The sequence below is a fragment of the Chiloscyllium plagiosum genome, unplaced genomic scaffold, assembly GCF_037043375.1.
Source record: "Chiloscyllium plagiosum isolate Xiang-an unplaced genomic scaffold, Cpla_swu_hap1 HiC_scaffold_7, whole genome shotgun sequence".
Lineage (NCBI taxonomy): Eukaryota > Metazoa > Chordata > Chondrichthyes > Orectolobiformes > Hemiscylliidae > Chiloscyllium > Chiloscyllium plagiosum.
The window spans coordinates 79440489-79455024 of NW_028270145.1; the positions used below are offsets into that span (position 1 = coordinate 79440489).

Here is a 14536-nt window from a genome sequence, read left to right on the forward strand (position 1 = left end):
GCTAGGTCTTCAGCCCCTAGTCTACTTGATTGATTTTTTTTAATCTGTCGAAGTGGAGTGAATGAAAATATTAATTTGAAAATAAAGTATTCCTTCTCCTGTGCTGAAGTTCAACCTCCTTTAAAACCTCTGTTTATTTGTTGCTTTGTCTGAACTGAGATGAGAGGAAAAAGTAACTGCCTTTGGAATGATTTTAGAGCTAAGTGTACAGGTAAGTGCTCTGTCTGTTATGCATGTACAAATATTGATCTTGTCTTCAGAAACCATTTGGGTTGGAGTGAGATTTATTTATTTACATGCATACAGCATGTTTCATTAACTATATTTTATGTCATATAGTAAGGGGTGACTTCTGGGTCCACATTAGTATCAGTGCAAAGGCTGCATCAGTCTTGAGTTTTAAGTAATATTATCTACAAATGTGCAGAAATTGAATCTTTCCATCTTTGCCTGTTTAATAGTGTTAAAAATTTATACTAAAAGACAATGTGGCTTTTTTTTTTAAAACACTACATTGCTACATATTGGAAGATGAGCTTTAAAACGACATTAAGTGAAAACAAGTTGAGACAATGTTTTTGATTTAAGACTAGTGACATTTCAAACATTTTTGATCAAAGTGCACAATGGTTTAAGTAACTAAAACTATCAGAGTGAGCCATTCAGCCCCTTGAGCCTGGAATGCCATTCACTGTGATCATGTTGATCTGTGGCCGAACTCCATATAACTGACTTTCGCTTAGTATCGTTGCTTAAACAAAAGAATTGTCCAATTTTAACAATTACCCACTGATTCAGCATCCACTGCTGTTTGTGGAAGAGATTCCAAAGTTCTACCACCCTTCAAGCTTAGAAGTGTTTCCTCTCTCCTGAATGGTCTAGCCCTAATTGTCAGACTATGCCCCCTATTTCTAGATTCCCCAGCTAGTGAAATAGTTTATCCCCAGTCCCTTTCTCTTAGTATCCTGTAGACTTTGATCAGATCACCCTTAACCTTCTAAAGTTTGGAGAAACCAGGTCTGATTTATATAATCTCTCTCCTCAAACTGAAGTGTAAGTGTCATTGTTATAAGCCTACTCTCACACCTTCCAAGGCCAATATATCCCTCCTAACATGTAGTGCCCAGATTTCCCCTCATGCTCCCAGAAGGTCTAACCAAGGTTTTGTATAACTGCAGCATAATTTATGTCCTAAAACTCTTGTCCTCTGGATATAAAGGCCAGCATTCCATTAATTGCCTTGGCAATTTTTGCACCTGTTTGTGACGTTTTGAAGATCTATGCATCTGAACCCCCAGGTCTCTTTGGACACTCACTGATTTAACGTCATATCATCTAGAAAGTAGCCTGATCTATTCTGTTTTGGTCCAAAATGGATAACTTCTCACTTGCATACATTGAACTTTATCTGCCATAGTTTTGCCCATTCATTTAGTTTATCAATATCCCTTTGTGATTTTGAGCTATTATCTATACTGTCCATAACATCTGTCATCAGCAAATTTGGATATATAACTTTCTATGCAATTATCCAAATCATTAAGTAATATGAATAATTGAAGTCCTAATACAGACATTAATTGAAGCAAAATTTTGTCTTTTTGCTCGGTAGTAATTTTTTAAAGCATTCACATTTGTAAATTCTTAACAGGTTATTTCCCCTGCTGCTTTGTTCTTGGCTGCAAAGGTAGAGGAACAGCCACGTAAACTTGAGCATGTCATAAAGGTGGTGCATGCCTGCTTGAATCCTCAAGAACAGCCACTAGATGTTAAGAGTGATGTAAGTTACAAATGATATGACAGTGATATTTAAGGTATGAATGCAAAGTTTAAATTTGTATTTTTAAATTATAAAAATACCTTTCATCTGCAAAGTTTTGTCTTAATCAATATAATTGCCTTTGCATCGAGTGCAGCTACAGGTTCTAAATCTGCTAAATTACAAATGTGGTCGAGCATTGTAACTTCGCAAAATATGTATTTCTTTACTAACTACTTGTAGAAAAGCGCTGCTCTTAAGTGATGAAGGAATGAGCTTGTCTGCTTTTGACTCTTCTGTCCATTGATCTCTAATCTATGTTCTTTAAACTGCAGGCGTACCTTCAACAGGCCCAAGATCTGGTCATACTTGAAAGTATTATTCTGCAAACCTTGGGTAAGTTGGAATAAATGTTTGGATTACAATGACTTGCTCTGCTTTAAAGGGCAAAGCATTTAACTTCACAGGTGCGAGAACCATATTGACGAGTCTTGTTAATGCTTTACATCATGCACCAACATTTTGATCTGTTTATATTTTAGCAATTTTTTAAAACTAGAGAACAATAATGTTAAGTTAGGCTTCATTCAATAATGATTTCTACGCTGCAAATTTTTTTGCCCTTAACGTTTTGATAACGGTTGAGCTCTGTGGCTTTTGGCCAGCCTTCCTCACCCTGGAGTGGTCAGTTGCTTTCTTGAAACAGCGTTTGAGGTAGTGGTGTTGCCATTATGGTGTTAGAATTCAAGAAATTGGGCAGGGAGGATGAAAGAATTATTGTATGTGAGAGCTGATGCCGTAATCCTAAAGCTATCAAACTTATCATAAACGGCCAAGGGGCTTAGTGCTATCGAATTATTTGATTTATAATGTACATATTACGCTATCAGCACAGCAGTAATTTTTTTGTGATATTGTTGGATTCAATTTTAACAAATTGCCTTAATTGCGTTTTTGGCTAACGTTTTAGGCCAGAATGGTTATGAAGCCCCAGAAATTTCTTAAGTGTGTACAAGACAATTTTCTGTTTCAGTATGTGGATGTACCTACTAGAGAAGGTACAAAACTTGACCTACTCTTGGGAGATAAGGCAGGACAGGTGACTGGGGTGTCAGTGGGGGAGCACTTTGGGGCCAGTGACCATAATTCTATTCGTTTTTAAATAGTGATGGAAAAGGATAAACCAGATCTAAAAGTTGAAGTTCTAAATTGTAGAAAGGCCAATTTTGATAGTATTAAGCAAGAACTTTCAAAAGCTGATTGGAGGCAGATGTTCGCAGGTAAAGGGACGACTGGAAAATGGGAAGCCTTCAGAAATGCGATAACGAGAATCCAGAGAAAGTATATTCCTGTCAGGATGAAAGGGAAGGCTGGTAGGTATAGGGAATGCTGGATGACTAAAGAAATTGAGGGTTTGGTTAAGAAAAAGAAGGAAGCATATGTCAAGTACAGACAGGATAGATCGAGTGAATCCTTAGAAAGAAAGTAGGAGTATACTTAAGGAGGAAATCAGGAAGGCAAAATGAGGACATGAGATAGCTTTGGCAAATAGAATTAAGGAGAATCCAAAGAGGTTTTACAAATATATTAAGGACAAAAGGGTAACTAGGGAGAGAATAGGGCCCCTCAAAGATCAGCAAGGCCATCTTTGTATGGAGCCACAGTAAATGGGGGAGATATTAAATGAAAATTTTGCATCAGTATTTACTGTGGAATAGGATATGGAAGATATAGACTGTAGGGAAATAGATGGTGACATCTTGCAAAATGTCCAGATTACAGAGGAGGAAGTGCTAGATGTCTTGATAAGGTGGATAAATCCCCAAGACCTGATCAGGTGTACCTGAGAAATCTGTGGGAAGCTAGAGAAGTGATTGCTGGGCCTCTTGCTGAGATATTTGTATCATCGATAGTCGCAGGTGAGGTGCCGGAAGACTGGAGGTTGGCAAATGTGGTACCACTGTTTAAGAAGGGTTGTTTAAGAAGACAAGCCAGGGAACTATAGACCGGTGAGCCTGACCTCGGTGGTGGGCAATTTGTTGGAGGGAATCCTGAGGGACAGGATGTACATGTATTTAGAAAGGCAAGGGCTGATTAGTGATAGTCAACGTGGCTTTGTGCGTAGGAAATCATGTCTCTCAAACTTGATTGAGTTTTATTTTGAAGAAGTAACAAAAGATTAATGAGGTCAGAGCAGTAGATGTGATATATATGGACTTCAGTAAGGCTTTCGACAAGGTTCCCCATGGGAGACTGGTTAGCAAGGTTAGATCTGATGGAATACAGGGAGAACCAGCCATTTGGATACAGAACTGGCTCAAAGGTCGAAGACAGAGGGTGGTGATGGCGGAAATGACGAAGGAACCGCCATCTCCAAACAGACCCCACCACCAAGGATATATTTCCCTCCCCTCCCCATCAGTGGTCCGGAAAGACCACTCCCTCCGTGACTCCCTCGTCAGATCCACACCCCCCCACCAACCCTACCTCCATTCCCGACACCTTCCCCTGCAACCGCAAGAAATGCAAAACTTGCACCCTCACTTCCCTCCAAGGCCCCAAGGGATCCTTCCATATCTGTCACAAATACATCTGCACCTCCACACACATCATTTACTGCATCCGCTGCACCCGATGTGGCCTCCTATACATTGGGGAGTCAGGCCGCCTACTTGCAGAACGTTTCAGAGAACACCTCTGGGACACCCGCACCAACCAACCCAACCACCCCGTGGATGAACACTTTAACTCCCCCTCCCACTCTGCCAAGGACATGCAGGCCCTTGGCCACCTACTTTGCCAGACCGTGGCAACACGACGCCTGGAGGAAGAGCGCTTCCTCTTCCGCTTAGGAACCCTCCAATCACAAGAGATGAATGCAGATTTCTCCAGCTTTCTCATTTCCCTCCTCTCTTTCCCCCCCCGCCACCCGCCATCTTTTCTCAGTTCCAACCCTCAGACTCGGCACCGCCTTCTTGACCTGCAATCTTCTTCCTGACCTCCGGCCTATCACCCTCACCTTAACCTCCTTCCACCTATCGCATTCCCTCCTCCCTACCTTTTTATCTTGGCCTGCTTGACACACCCTCCTCATTCCTGAAGAAGGGCTTATGCCTGAAAAATCGATTCTTCTGCTCCTTTGATGCTGCCTGACCTGCTGCGCTTTTCCAGCAACACATTTTTCAGCTCTGATCTCCAGCATCTGCAGTCCTCACTTTCTCCTGGGTATATGAATAGGAAGGGTTTGGAGGGATATGGGCCGGGCGCTGGCAGGTGGTAGTAGATTGGGTTGGGATATCTGGTCGGCATGGACGGGTTGGACCAAAGTGTCTGTTTCCATGCTGTACATCTCTATGACTCTAAATGATTATTTGCAGGGATACTGTTATGGCACACAAACTTCAGCTACTTCTACCTTGGGACAGGAGGAGTGAATGACAGGGATAAATGTGAAGTTAATTGTTCTCTTATTAGTGATTTATGTGATATTACATAACAGTGGATGACACAATTTACTGTTCTGCATTTATGAAGACTTAAAATTCAGATGCTAGTAATTTTGTTGCAAGTTAGAAATTATCATAAATCAGCATTATGAAAAGGGAAAATAGCCTGACTTTAAGACCTTCAATGACTTTTGCCTATTTTTCCTTCCAATGTTCGTATATGGTGATTACGTCTATTAGTCCTGAAGTGTGGAATAAATTCAAACCACCAGAGGATGGTTAAAAAATATAATGAGAGAAAAAAAAAGTGTAAACTAACAAAATCTAAAAACTGACAATAGGAATGTCTTTAGACACCTTTTAAAAAGGAAGGGAGATGTCAAAATAAACCAATGTCACTTAGAAAATTAATCTGGGGAGACCGTTTTGGAGAACAAGCACATGGCATTAAGTACTCTAGTAGTAGTATTAGACAAACTAATGGGCCGAAAAGCAGATAAGTACCCTGATGGCTTGCATTGTAGGATCCCAAAAGAGGTACATGCAATGATTATAATTTTCCAAAACATTTTTCTTTCTGGAAAAGTACCAAAGATTAGAAAGCTGCTAATAATACATCCCTATTCAAAAAGGGAGGCCAAAAGTGGGTAACTACACGCTGGTTAGCCTAACATGAATTGTTGGAAAAGTATTGAAATCAATTAAGAAAATGGTATCGATATTTTTGGAAAATCGTAATTTGACCAAACAGAGTCAGCATGGCTTCATGAAAGGGGGATAGTGTCTGATTAATCTGAGATTTTTTTGAAGATGCCTGTGTTATATTTGTACTTCCAGAAAGTGTTTGATAAGGTATATTTATCAAATCATATTTATAAATGGGAAAGCCTGCTATCATGTTTACTTCATAAAATTACTCATTTGTGTGATAGAACATTATTTTTTGGTTTGATGGCAGCATCTTGTTGGTAGTAAACACCATTCGGGTTGCTACAGAAAGCTGGGAGTGTGAAACATCTAGCTGCACCTATTGCTTAAATCGTTGGGATAATTTGAGGTATACTGAGCACTTTTTCCAGGACTAAATCTGACAGTTGTGGAGTTTTTGTTGGATTTGTGTGATAGTGAATATCTGATTTGAGTAGACGTTATCTTGCAAGATGACTTTGTGCCCTGTTTCAGCAACAAACATGCACGGTGCACTGATGGCTCAGACCCTATTTACAGAGCAAATATAATAGACATGGGCCTATAAAAACCTCAACATGAATTATGCTGACAAAAGTATGTTTGCAATAGACAGTAGTATTCCCTCAAATTTTCCTGCCAGTTGCTGATGCCCTTGCAACAGCAGCACTGTCTGGAACTAGAAGTCAGTGCTGCAATAGACGTGCTGCAATCTGTTGCCAAATGTACAGTATCATAGTGGCTGGACACGCATAGCATAGAGGAAACTGGAAGCCAGCAGACACCTTTCCTATTCATGTACCTATCCAAATGAAATTTAAATATTGTAACTGTACCTACATCTGCCACTTCTAGTTCATTCCACATACGAAATGCCCTCTGTGGAAGAAGTTGCCCCTCAGGTCCCTTTTTTAAATCTTTCTCCTCTCTCCTTAAGCATCCGTTCCTGAGTTCATAGGTTCAGTCAATATTGGCACATGCAGTGGTTGCAAGTCTGCATATTAATATAGTGCTGCTGATGTCCATGCCTCCTCTTAAGTGGTGATCAAGCTATCAATGTCACATGGGCATGGCATTGCTTTTGCTATGCATGTCCTGTACGGTCCTCACAAATGCAAAGGAGCTCTTCGCTGAGTGGAAATGCTGCTCAAAACTAGCAATTCCCCTAACCACTTAACCAGTTCTAGAATAATTCCTGATAAGGGGATATCATTCATGTCTCTTGGGCAATGTGGACACAATAAGCCATGACAATGAGGCCTATCATCTGGTAGTCTGCTCCTCAATCTCCAAGCACTTTTTTAACTTGCTTTCAATTAGAAATGCCAGCTCATGCTGAGCAGGAATTAGACAGCTGTTCAAGGATTGTCAGCTAGGCTTTTGACCTTGTTTATTTCAGAGCCACATAGCAGTTATCACCCCTCTCCCAGTGTTGATCTTACTCATTATTGGTGTTCTTGTAAGTTGTGCTGATGAGTGCAAGACCAAAAGCTTTGATAATATTTTCAGTAATGACTGTACTACCAAATGATAAGTACTTAATAATACAGATTTTCTACTGTAATTGCTATTCATAATGTTGTTTTGTGGATCATTCAGTTTTAAATCTTGCAAGCACTACCCTACTTTCAGGGGAGTGATTCTGCAATCATAAATTCTGAATTCAAAGCCATAAAGATCCTTTGGAGTGACTGGTGCCTGCATTGTTTTTATTTTATTTTACAACTTTAAATTTCACAGGACTGAAAGTAATGTACTGGACTTGCAAATGAGGTTCATCATTTATTTTTCTCTGCGAGATAGTGAGAACTACAGATGCTAGAAATCAGACCACACGTTTTGACTTTTATTTTTCTCTGCACTTAAAAATTGACTCTTTTTTGATGGGGGAACCTGTGCTGACATTGGTCACCAGCCAGTAATGTTCCAGGTCACTGAGTCAGAGCTTCAAGGTGTGTGGTTTTTTTTTTTGCTTGGGCCATGGTTTGTCTTGTTCTTCTCAAACGTTGGTTTCTAATATTGATAGCTACATAGTGATCAGGACCAGAACTTTGAATTTTTGTTCCCTTATCTAAACAAGATCATGTAAAGTTGAATTATATAGCGAGTAAATAAGTCTTAACCCAGTTCCTCTAAAGCATTTTTGAATCAGCTAGAATTGGAAGATACAATGCCTGTACTTGCATAACCATAAAAGTCTTGTTCTGTGCAAAATTTACAATGCCTCTAATGCTGATAGGAAAGCATACTATATGTAAAACTGCATCTTGTGCAAATCAGTATCTGTTTCTCTCAGAACTTCCACATAACTTTATTTTAAGGCTGTCTGCGTTTCCAGCACCGTACCCTTGAGTTGCACAATCTTAAATTACTTCCTGGTAGAGCGAGGCAGATCTTTATAGTTTTGGTTGATTTCTTGATCTAAGGTTCAGATGCTCAGAAGAGTAACTGCAGTATCTGATGTTTTGCTAGTGCCGGTCTGAGGGCCTTCTGTGTGTTATCTGGCTCGGAGGTGGTTGTAGTACACTTGGCCTTTAAACAGACCCCTTATCGCAAATCCTTGGAGTTGGGCTTCCCCGACAGTTGTCAGCAAAGGGCAAAGACTGCTTGCCACTTTGAATATTTTACTGCATCAATATTGTCTCCATTTTAGTACATGACTGTCCTGTTACACACCCCGTAGCAAATGTGTTGTGATCTCTAGATCTTTTTCTCTCCACATAACTTAAGTTTCAGCCTTTCGAAGAACCTTTTTTTCTGAGCATGTTATGTATTCAACTACTGTTTGTTTTATTAGTCATAGAATCATACAACATGGAAACAGACCCTTCTTCCCAACTTATCCATGACACCAGGTTTCCTAAACTGAACAAACCCCATTTGCCTACATTTAGCCTCTACCCACTTAACCTTTTTTCTATCCATGTATCTGCCCAAATCTCTCTTTAAATGTTATAATTGTATTCACCTCTACTCCTTCCTGGTAGCTCGTTTCATAATATGTGTCACCCTCTGTGGAAAATATTGCCCAATAGGTCCCACTTAATTCTTTCTCCTCTTACATTAAACCTATGCCCTGAGGAAAGGACTTGGGGCTTTTCACCTTATTTGTGTCCCTCATGATTTTATAAATGTCTGAAGTCACTCCTCATTGTTCATGCAGACTGCAAAAAGTTTTCAGTCTTCAGTGTACTATGGTGCGTACTATGATGTAATTTTTTTCAATAATTGGATGTAGGCATTCCTGAAGAAGGGGTTATGCCCGAAACGTCGATTCTCCTGCTCCTCGGATGCTGCCTGGCCTGCTGTTTTTCCAGCATCACGTTTTTCAACTCTGGTCTCCAGCATCTGCAGTCCTCACTTTCCCCTGTCGGCATCACTTGCAAAACTAGCGTTTTATTGTCCTTCAGTATGTCAAAGTGGGTTGCCATGAACTGCTGAAATGAAGCAGGCACAGATTGTGGGGCTGTCATGATTTGAGGTTGGGTTGACTTTCGGGGTTTAATATTCAGTAACTTTGAGAATGAACTGGTATGTTATTGCAAGCCCCAGACAGTCCTGTTTGTGCACAGTTGTTGATCTGCAAAAGCATGTGTATGCAGTACATTATTTATCAAGTTGGATCATATTCCCACAATTTGTACTGATTTATTCAGTTTTGAAGAAGATGCAATCAGCATTTTCCTAAAAGTATATAAATTCCTATTTTATTCTTTTTGGAAATGAATTGAGCTTAAATGAACTGATTTAATTTTGCAGGTTTTGAGATTACTATAGAACACCCTCATACTGATGTGGTGAAATGCACCCAGTTAGTGAGAGGTAAGTCTCATTTAATGGTAAATATACATTGGGTACAACTGATGTTTTGAGTAATTATTTAAATTGGGAAGAGTTTAAACTAACTTGGCTGGGGTTTGGAAACCAAGATATATATTAAAGTTGATTAGCTGGGCTTACAAAATGCTTAAGGATACAGCTGACTAATTTTTTTAAGTAGTAAGATAATAGTTGAAGTTAGAATAAGGGGAAAAGAAAGTCCAAACTATTCTCAACGTGCACGTATGTAGGAAATAAAGCTGAGGAGTTAGATGTAGAATGCAGTATGGATTTACGATGTAAGTGATTAACTGGCTTAAGGATAAGATTCTGCATTAAATATTCTTAGGTGCAAATTGTTCAGGACAGATACAAAGTTGAAGAGGGTTAGCAGTGTTGCCTAAAGAGAGCACTAGAGCTGAAAGAGAATGTTTCGGAGAGTTCAAGGATGGAGACCATTTGATTAGAGCTGTGGATCAAAAAGGAAAGAATTGCTCGATAAAGTCTACAGATCGCTAACTAGTGGAAAGAATGTGGAGGAAAAAGTTCTGTAATGAATTTCCAAAACCTAAAGAATTTTAGGGAGCGTGGCTTCCAGCTATATGCCCACTCAGTCTTGCCTGGACTCTGGTGTCAGAAGACTGGAGAGTTGCCCCATTTATGGCTTTGTTCAAAGCAGGTTGTAAAGTTAATCCTGGCAATTGCAGACAAGTTAGTTTTACTTCACAGAGAAATTTTCAGAAAGTTATTCAGGATAGAATCATTAGTCACATAGAAAAAGGTGAGTTGATTAGGAAAAGTCAGCATGGATTTCTAAAAGGGACGTAATGTTTGATTAACTTATTGAAGACTAAGATTTTGAAGAGCTTTGAAAGGGTTGATGAGGGTAATGCTTATGATGTGGAACACAAGGGTTTCCAGTAATAATTGGATACAGTGCCTCCCAACAGACATGAGAAAAACTAAGTCGTGGTATCAGTGGCAATATGAATATAAAATTGGTTGAGTGGTAGAAATCTGGGAGTAATGATCAGTGGATATTTTTCTGGCTGGAGGAATGTTTGTAGTGGAATTCCCAGGGGTTTGTTTTGGGACTGTTGTTTTCCTTGGCATATAATAATCTGGATCTTGGCATGCAAGGGACAATTTCCAAATTTGCAGATTACACTAAACGTGTATATGCCAAGAGGATAGTGTGGAATTCCAAAAGGACATTGAACCCCCCAACCTGCCACCTATCTCTCAGTCTATTAAGATCTCGCTGCAGAGAAGTGAGGTGGTGTGCTTTTATCAGAAGACCACAGAGCCAAAATAAGGAAATAGGTGTATTTGTGCACAGATAATTGAAGATGGCAGGCCATGTGGAGCAGTTAATAGTTTTTAGCATTTTCAGCCTTATTAATAGGGACATTGAGCAAGGAGGTGATGTTGAACTTTTACAAGACATTTGACAGACCTCATCTGGAGTATTACTTACAGTTGTGGGCACCATGTTACAGGATAGATGTGAATGTGTTGAGAAGTCATTTATTAGGATGGCTCCACATGAGAATCTTTAGCTATGAGGATAGATTGAAGAAGTAGGGATTGTTCTCCCTCGAGAGATGGCTGCGAAAATATCTGACAGATTGTCAAAATCATGAACAGGGTTAGACAGTAGATAGGGTGAAGCTGTTTCTGCTTGTATAAGAATCCCAGAGTAAGAGGGCATAAGGTGGTGTGTGTAAACAAAGCAAGGTACTGAGAGAAAACCTTTTCGCACAGTGAGTTAGGGTATCAAATTGGGTACTGTGGAGGCATTCAAAGGAGCTTGGTTTTTTTTTTGAATGGTAATGGTGTGCAGGTATATGAGGGAAAAGCAAGAGATTGGCAACAGGTGAAGAAGCCAGACTAAATAATATGACATAACTGGCATGATGAGCCAAATCGCTGCCATCTATATCATAATTGGTTTTAACATTGTGACGTACACAGAACAATGGTTATTTTGAGCTTAAGTACATGCTGATGTCCACAGTCTTTAGTTTTTCTTTCAGCTAATTCTGTTTTATTTTTGTTACAGCAAGCAAGGATTTGGCACAGACATCCTATTTCATGGCTACCAACAGGTTGTTATCCTGACCCTCTTTGTTGCACTGTTTCAGGCACACTATTGCTTCCCTTACTGCAGGGCCCCCTAACAAGTGTCTCAAACCCTTGTTGCAACAGAGAAATGTCCTTTCATCTACTGTGATGGTATCTCTCTGTTTGCAGTGCGGTGTACTGTACAAGGGTATTTTGGGCACTAAGGGGTTAAATGCACAATGAGAAGTGTAGTGGTGCTCTCTGGTTACATTAATTCGATTCTGAGTGCATAACTCTAAAAATTGGTAGCCTGAATAGCAACTAAAGATTACAAAGAGATATACTTAACCTAGAATTCACAAGCATCATGGTAAGTATGAAAGCATTTAACATTTTTACACTTCTCGTTGAATTGCAAAATTTGTTTTCCAAAATTAATTGATTTCTAACAATATTTTGATATTTTCAGATTAAAACATTGCAGCACATTTTAAGAACTGCAAGTTGTTGGGTTGTACTTCCAGTTACAATGGAAATTCAATGGCCCCCTAAAATAACTGGAGATACCAAATGTGGGTAATAAAAATGCTGATGTAGGAGGTTCTGTCATTGCCAAAACATTCAAGTATCCTTTTAGTCCATAAGTGCTCAATACATTTTATCTAATTTGGTATTTGTAGCAGGTTACTACTAGCTTATTTGAAATGGTTTTTGATAACAAGCATCAATGTTAATGTGTAGCTACTTAGATGGTTAACAATTTGTGCAAACCGATGTTGCATAAAATATGGTTTGAAATGGGGAAGAATATAGAAATTAGAACAGGCCATATATTGTTTGTAGGTCCATATTTTGTGCATACCCACATTTAAATGTATAAACAACCAGTGTACGTTGGCCTAATAGAACTTGAATGTCAGTCGGATTACTGCCTGAAATTTCAAAATTATTTGTCTGAGAACTTTCCTTACCAGATAGCTTTTTCAAACTTCAGTGGGAGTGAATTGTTAAGTTTTTGGACCAATGTAAATTATCCCCACTGTTAAATGTTGCAAGACTTATAAAGAATGGCCAATTAGTAAACATTTTGCAAAAGGTCTGCGTTTGAGACTACCTAGTAAGGAGCAAGAAAATAATTTTTCATTAAGCCAATGTACAGTGGTGCATATACTACTTCCATTGGGCATTTATGACAATTCATCTGTGCTTTATCTGGAGTGAACCCATTTTCAGCTTTATGCTGGAAGTGTGACCCACCTTCTGCAGATATTGATAACTGTCTTTTCACTCCACAATTAAAAAGCTTCCTTTTTTTTTGTCTCTTGTATTCTTCCCTCCCCCCACTCCATGATTCACCGATCATCAATATTCTCCACTGCAGTTTGCATCTGACAACATTTTGCTTGCAGTACAAACCTACCGTGATAGCGTGTGTGTGTATACATCTGGCTTGCAAGTGGTCCAACTGGGAAATACCTGTATCCACAGATGGAAAACATTGGTGGGAATATGTGGATCCATCTGTTACTCTGGAATTACTTGATGGTTAGTTGTAAGTTTGTAGATAACTAGTGTTGTGATTTTTGTTTTGTAACACTGTACTAATATGGTATATAAATTTAATATTTATAGAGCTGTACAGCAAAATAATCTTATGAGCTCAGTGTGCTGAGTAATCAGCCCTCAATAATGCACAGTATGCACGTGTCCCCTTTCACCCTGAACAGTGGTCGGACTAGTCTGTATCCTGTAATTTATCGAAGTGGTTTAGGGAAAAGACCCAAAGTGACAGATTCTGTGCTCTGCCTAGAAGCTTATCTCCTGAAGTTTTGTTTCATTTTAGAGAACATAGAGTATATTGTGTGCCAAACCATTCTGAGGATCTACATTTATTTAAATTATGCATTGTACTGCCTTTTTTTTTTGTTTAGATTAGATTACTTAGTGTGGAAACAGGCCCTTCGGTCCAACAAGTCCACACCGACCTGCCGAAGCGCAACCCACCCAGACCCATTCCCCTATATTTACCCCTTCACCTAACACTACGGGCAATTTAGCATGGCCAATTCGCCTAACCTGCACATTTTTAGACTGTGGGAGGAAACCGGAGCACCCTGAGGAAACCCACGCAGACACGGGGAGAATGTGCAAATTCCACACAGTCGCCTGAGGCGGGAATTGAACCCGGGTCTCTAGCGCTGTGAGGCAGCAGTGCTAACCACTGAGTCACCATGCCGCCCATACCACCACTTAAACTCAGGATGATATTCAAAAAGCATCCTCATCAATTTTTTCCCAAAATTGTATTGTTTTGTGAATATGTGCAATCTTAATTGAATGTCTCTTGCTAGATATTCTGCCATGATTTGATAGTTAATCAATTTCAAGTAGATGAATTTGACATGCTCTTCAAAATTAGTTTTCCAAAACGTAGCATGATGTAATGTCATAATTCCCCTTTTAAAACATGCATTTTCAATAAAAGACAGGAGTATATCTAATTCATCTTCCTGTTGCATAAGATCAAATTATTTTGCTGGAAGCTCTTAGAATTACAAACATAACTCAAAACTTCCAGTGCTTCTGACTGTTGCAAAAAAAAAGATTTTTGTCTGTGAATATACAAATTATTGTCAGTACCATGCTTTTATGGTCTAACCTTGTTTTGGGTTTTATTTGCAGAGTTAACACATGAATTTCTGCAAATACTGGAGAAAACGCCAAGCAGATTGAAGAGGATACGAAACTGGCGGGTAAAGCT

At 39.3% G+C, this 14536-nt stretch overlaps 1 protein-coding gene across 5 annotated transcripts in view; it reads left to right on the forward strand.

Annotated features, from left to right (window-relative positions):
• ccnt2a (cyclin T2a) overlaps positions 1–14536 on the forward strand; it is a 41220-nt gene that overhangs the window by 12884 nt on the left and 13800 nt on the right. For 4 of the 5 annotated variants that reach the window (XM_087989201.1, XM_043694050.2, XM_043694052.2 and 1 more), the window contains exons 3-8: positions 1652–1780; positions 2095–2155; positions 9652–9714; positions 11774–11819; positions 13157–13320; positions 14458–14528. In XM_087989201.1, coding sequence (XP_087845327.1) covers positions 1652–1780; positions 2095–2155; positions 9652–9714; positions 11774–11819; positions 13157–13320; positions 14458–14528 — 534 coding nt within the window. Of the gene's footprint in view, positions 1–1651; positions 1781–2094; positions 2156–9651; positions 9715–11773; positions 12146–13156; positions 13321–14457; positions 14529–14536 lie in introns of those variants that run through there. The other variant, XR_006312165.2, reaches the window with a different exon arrangement.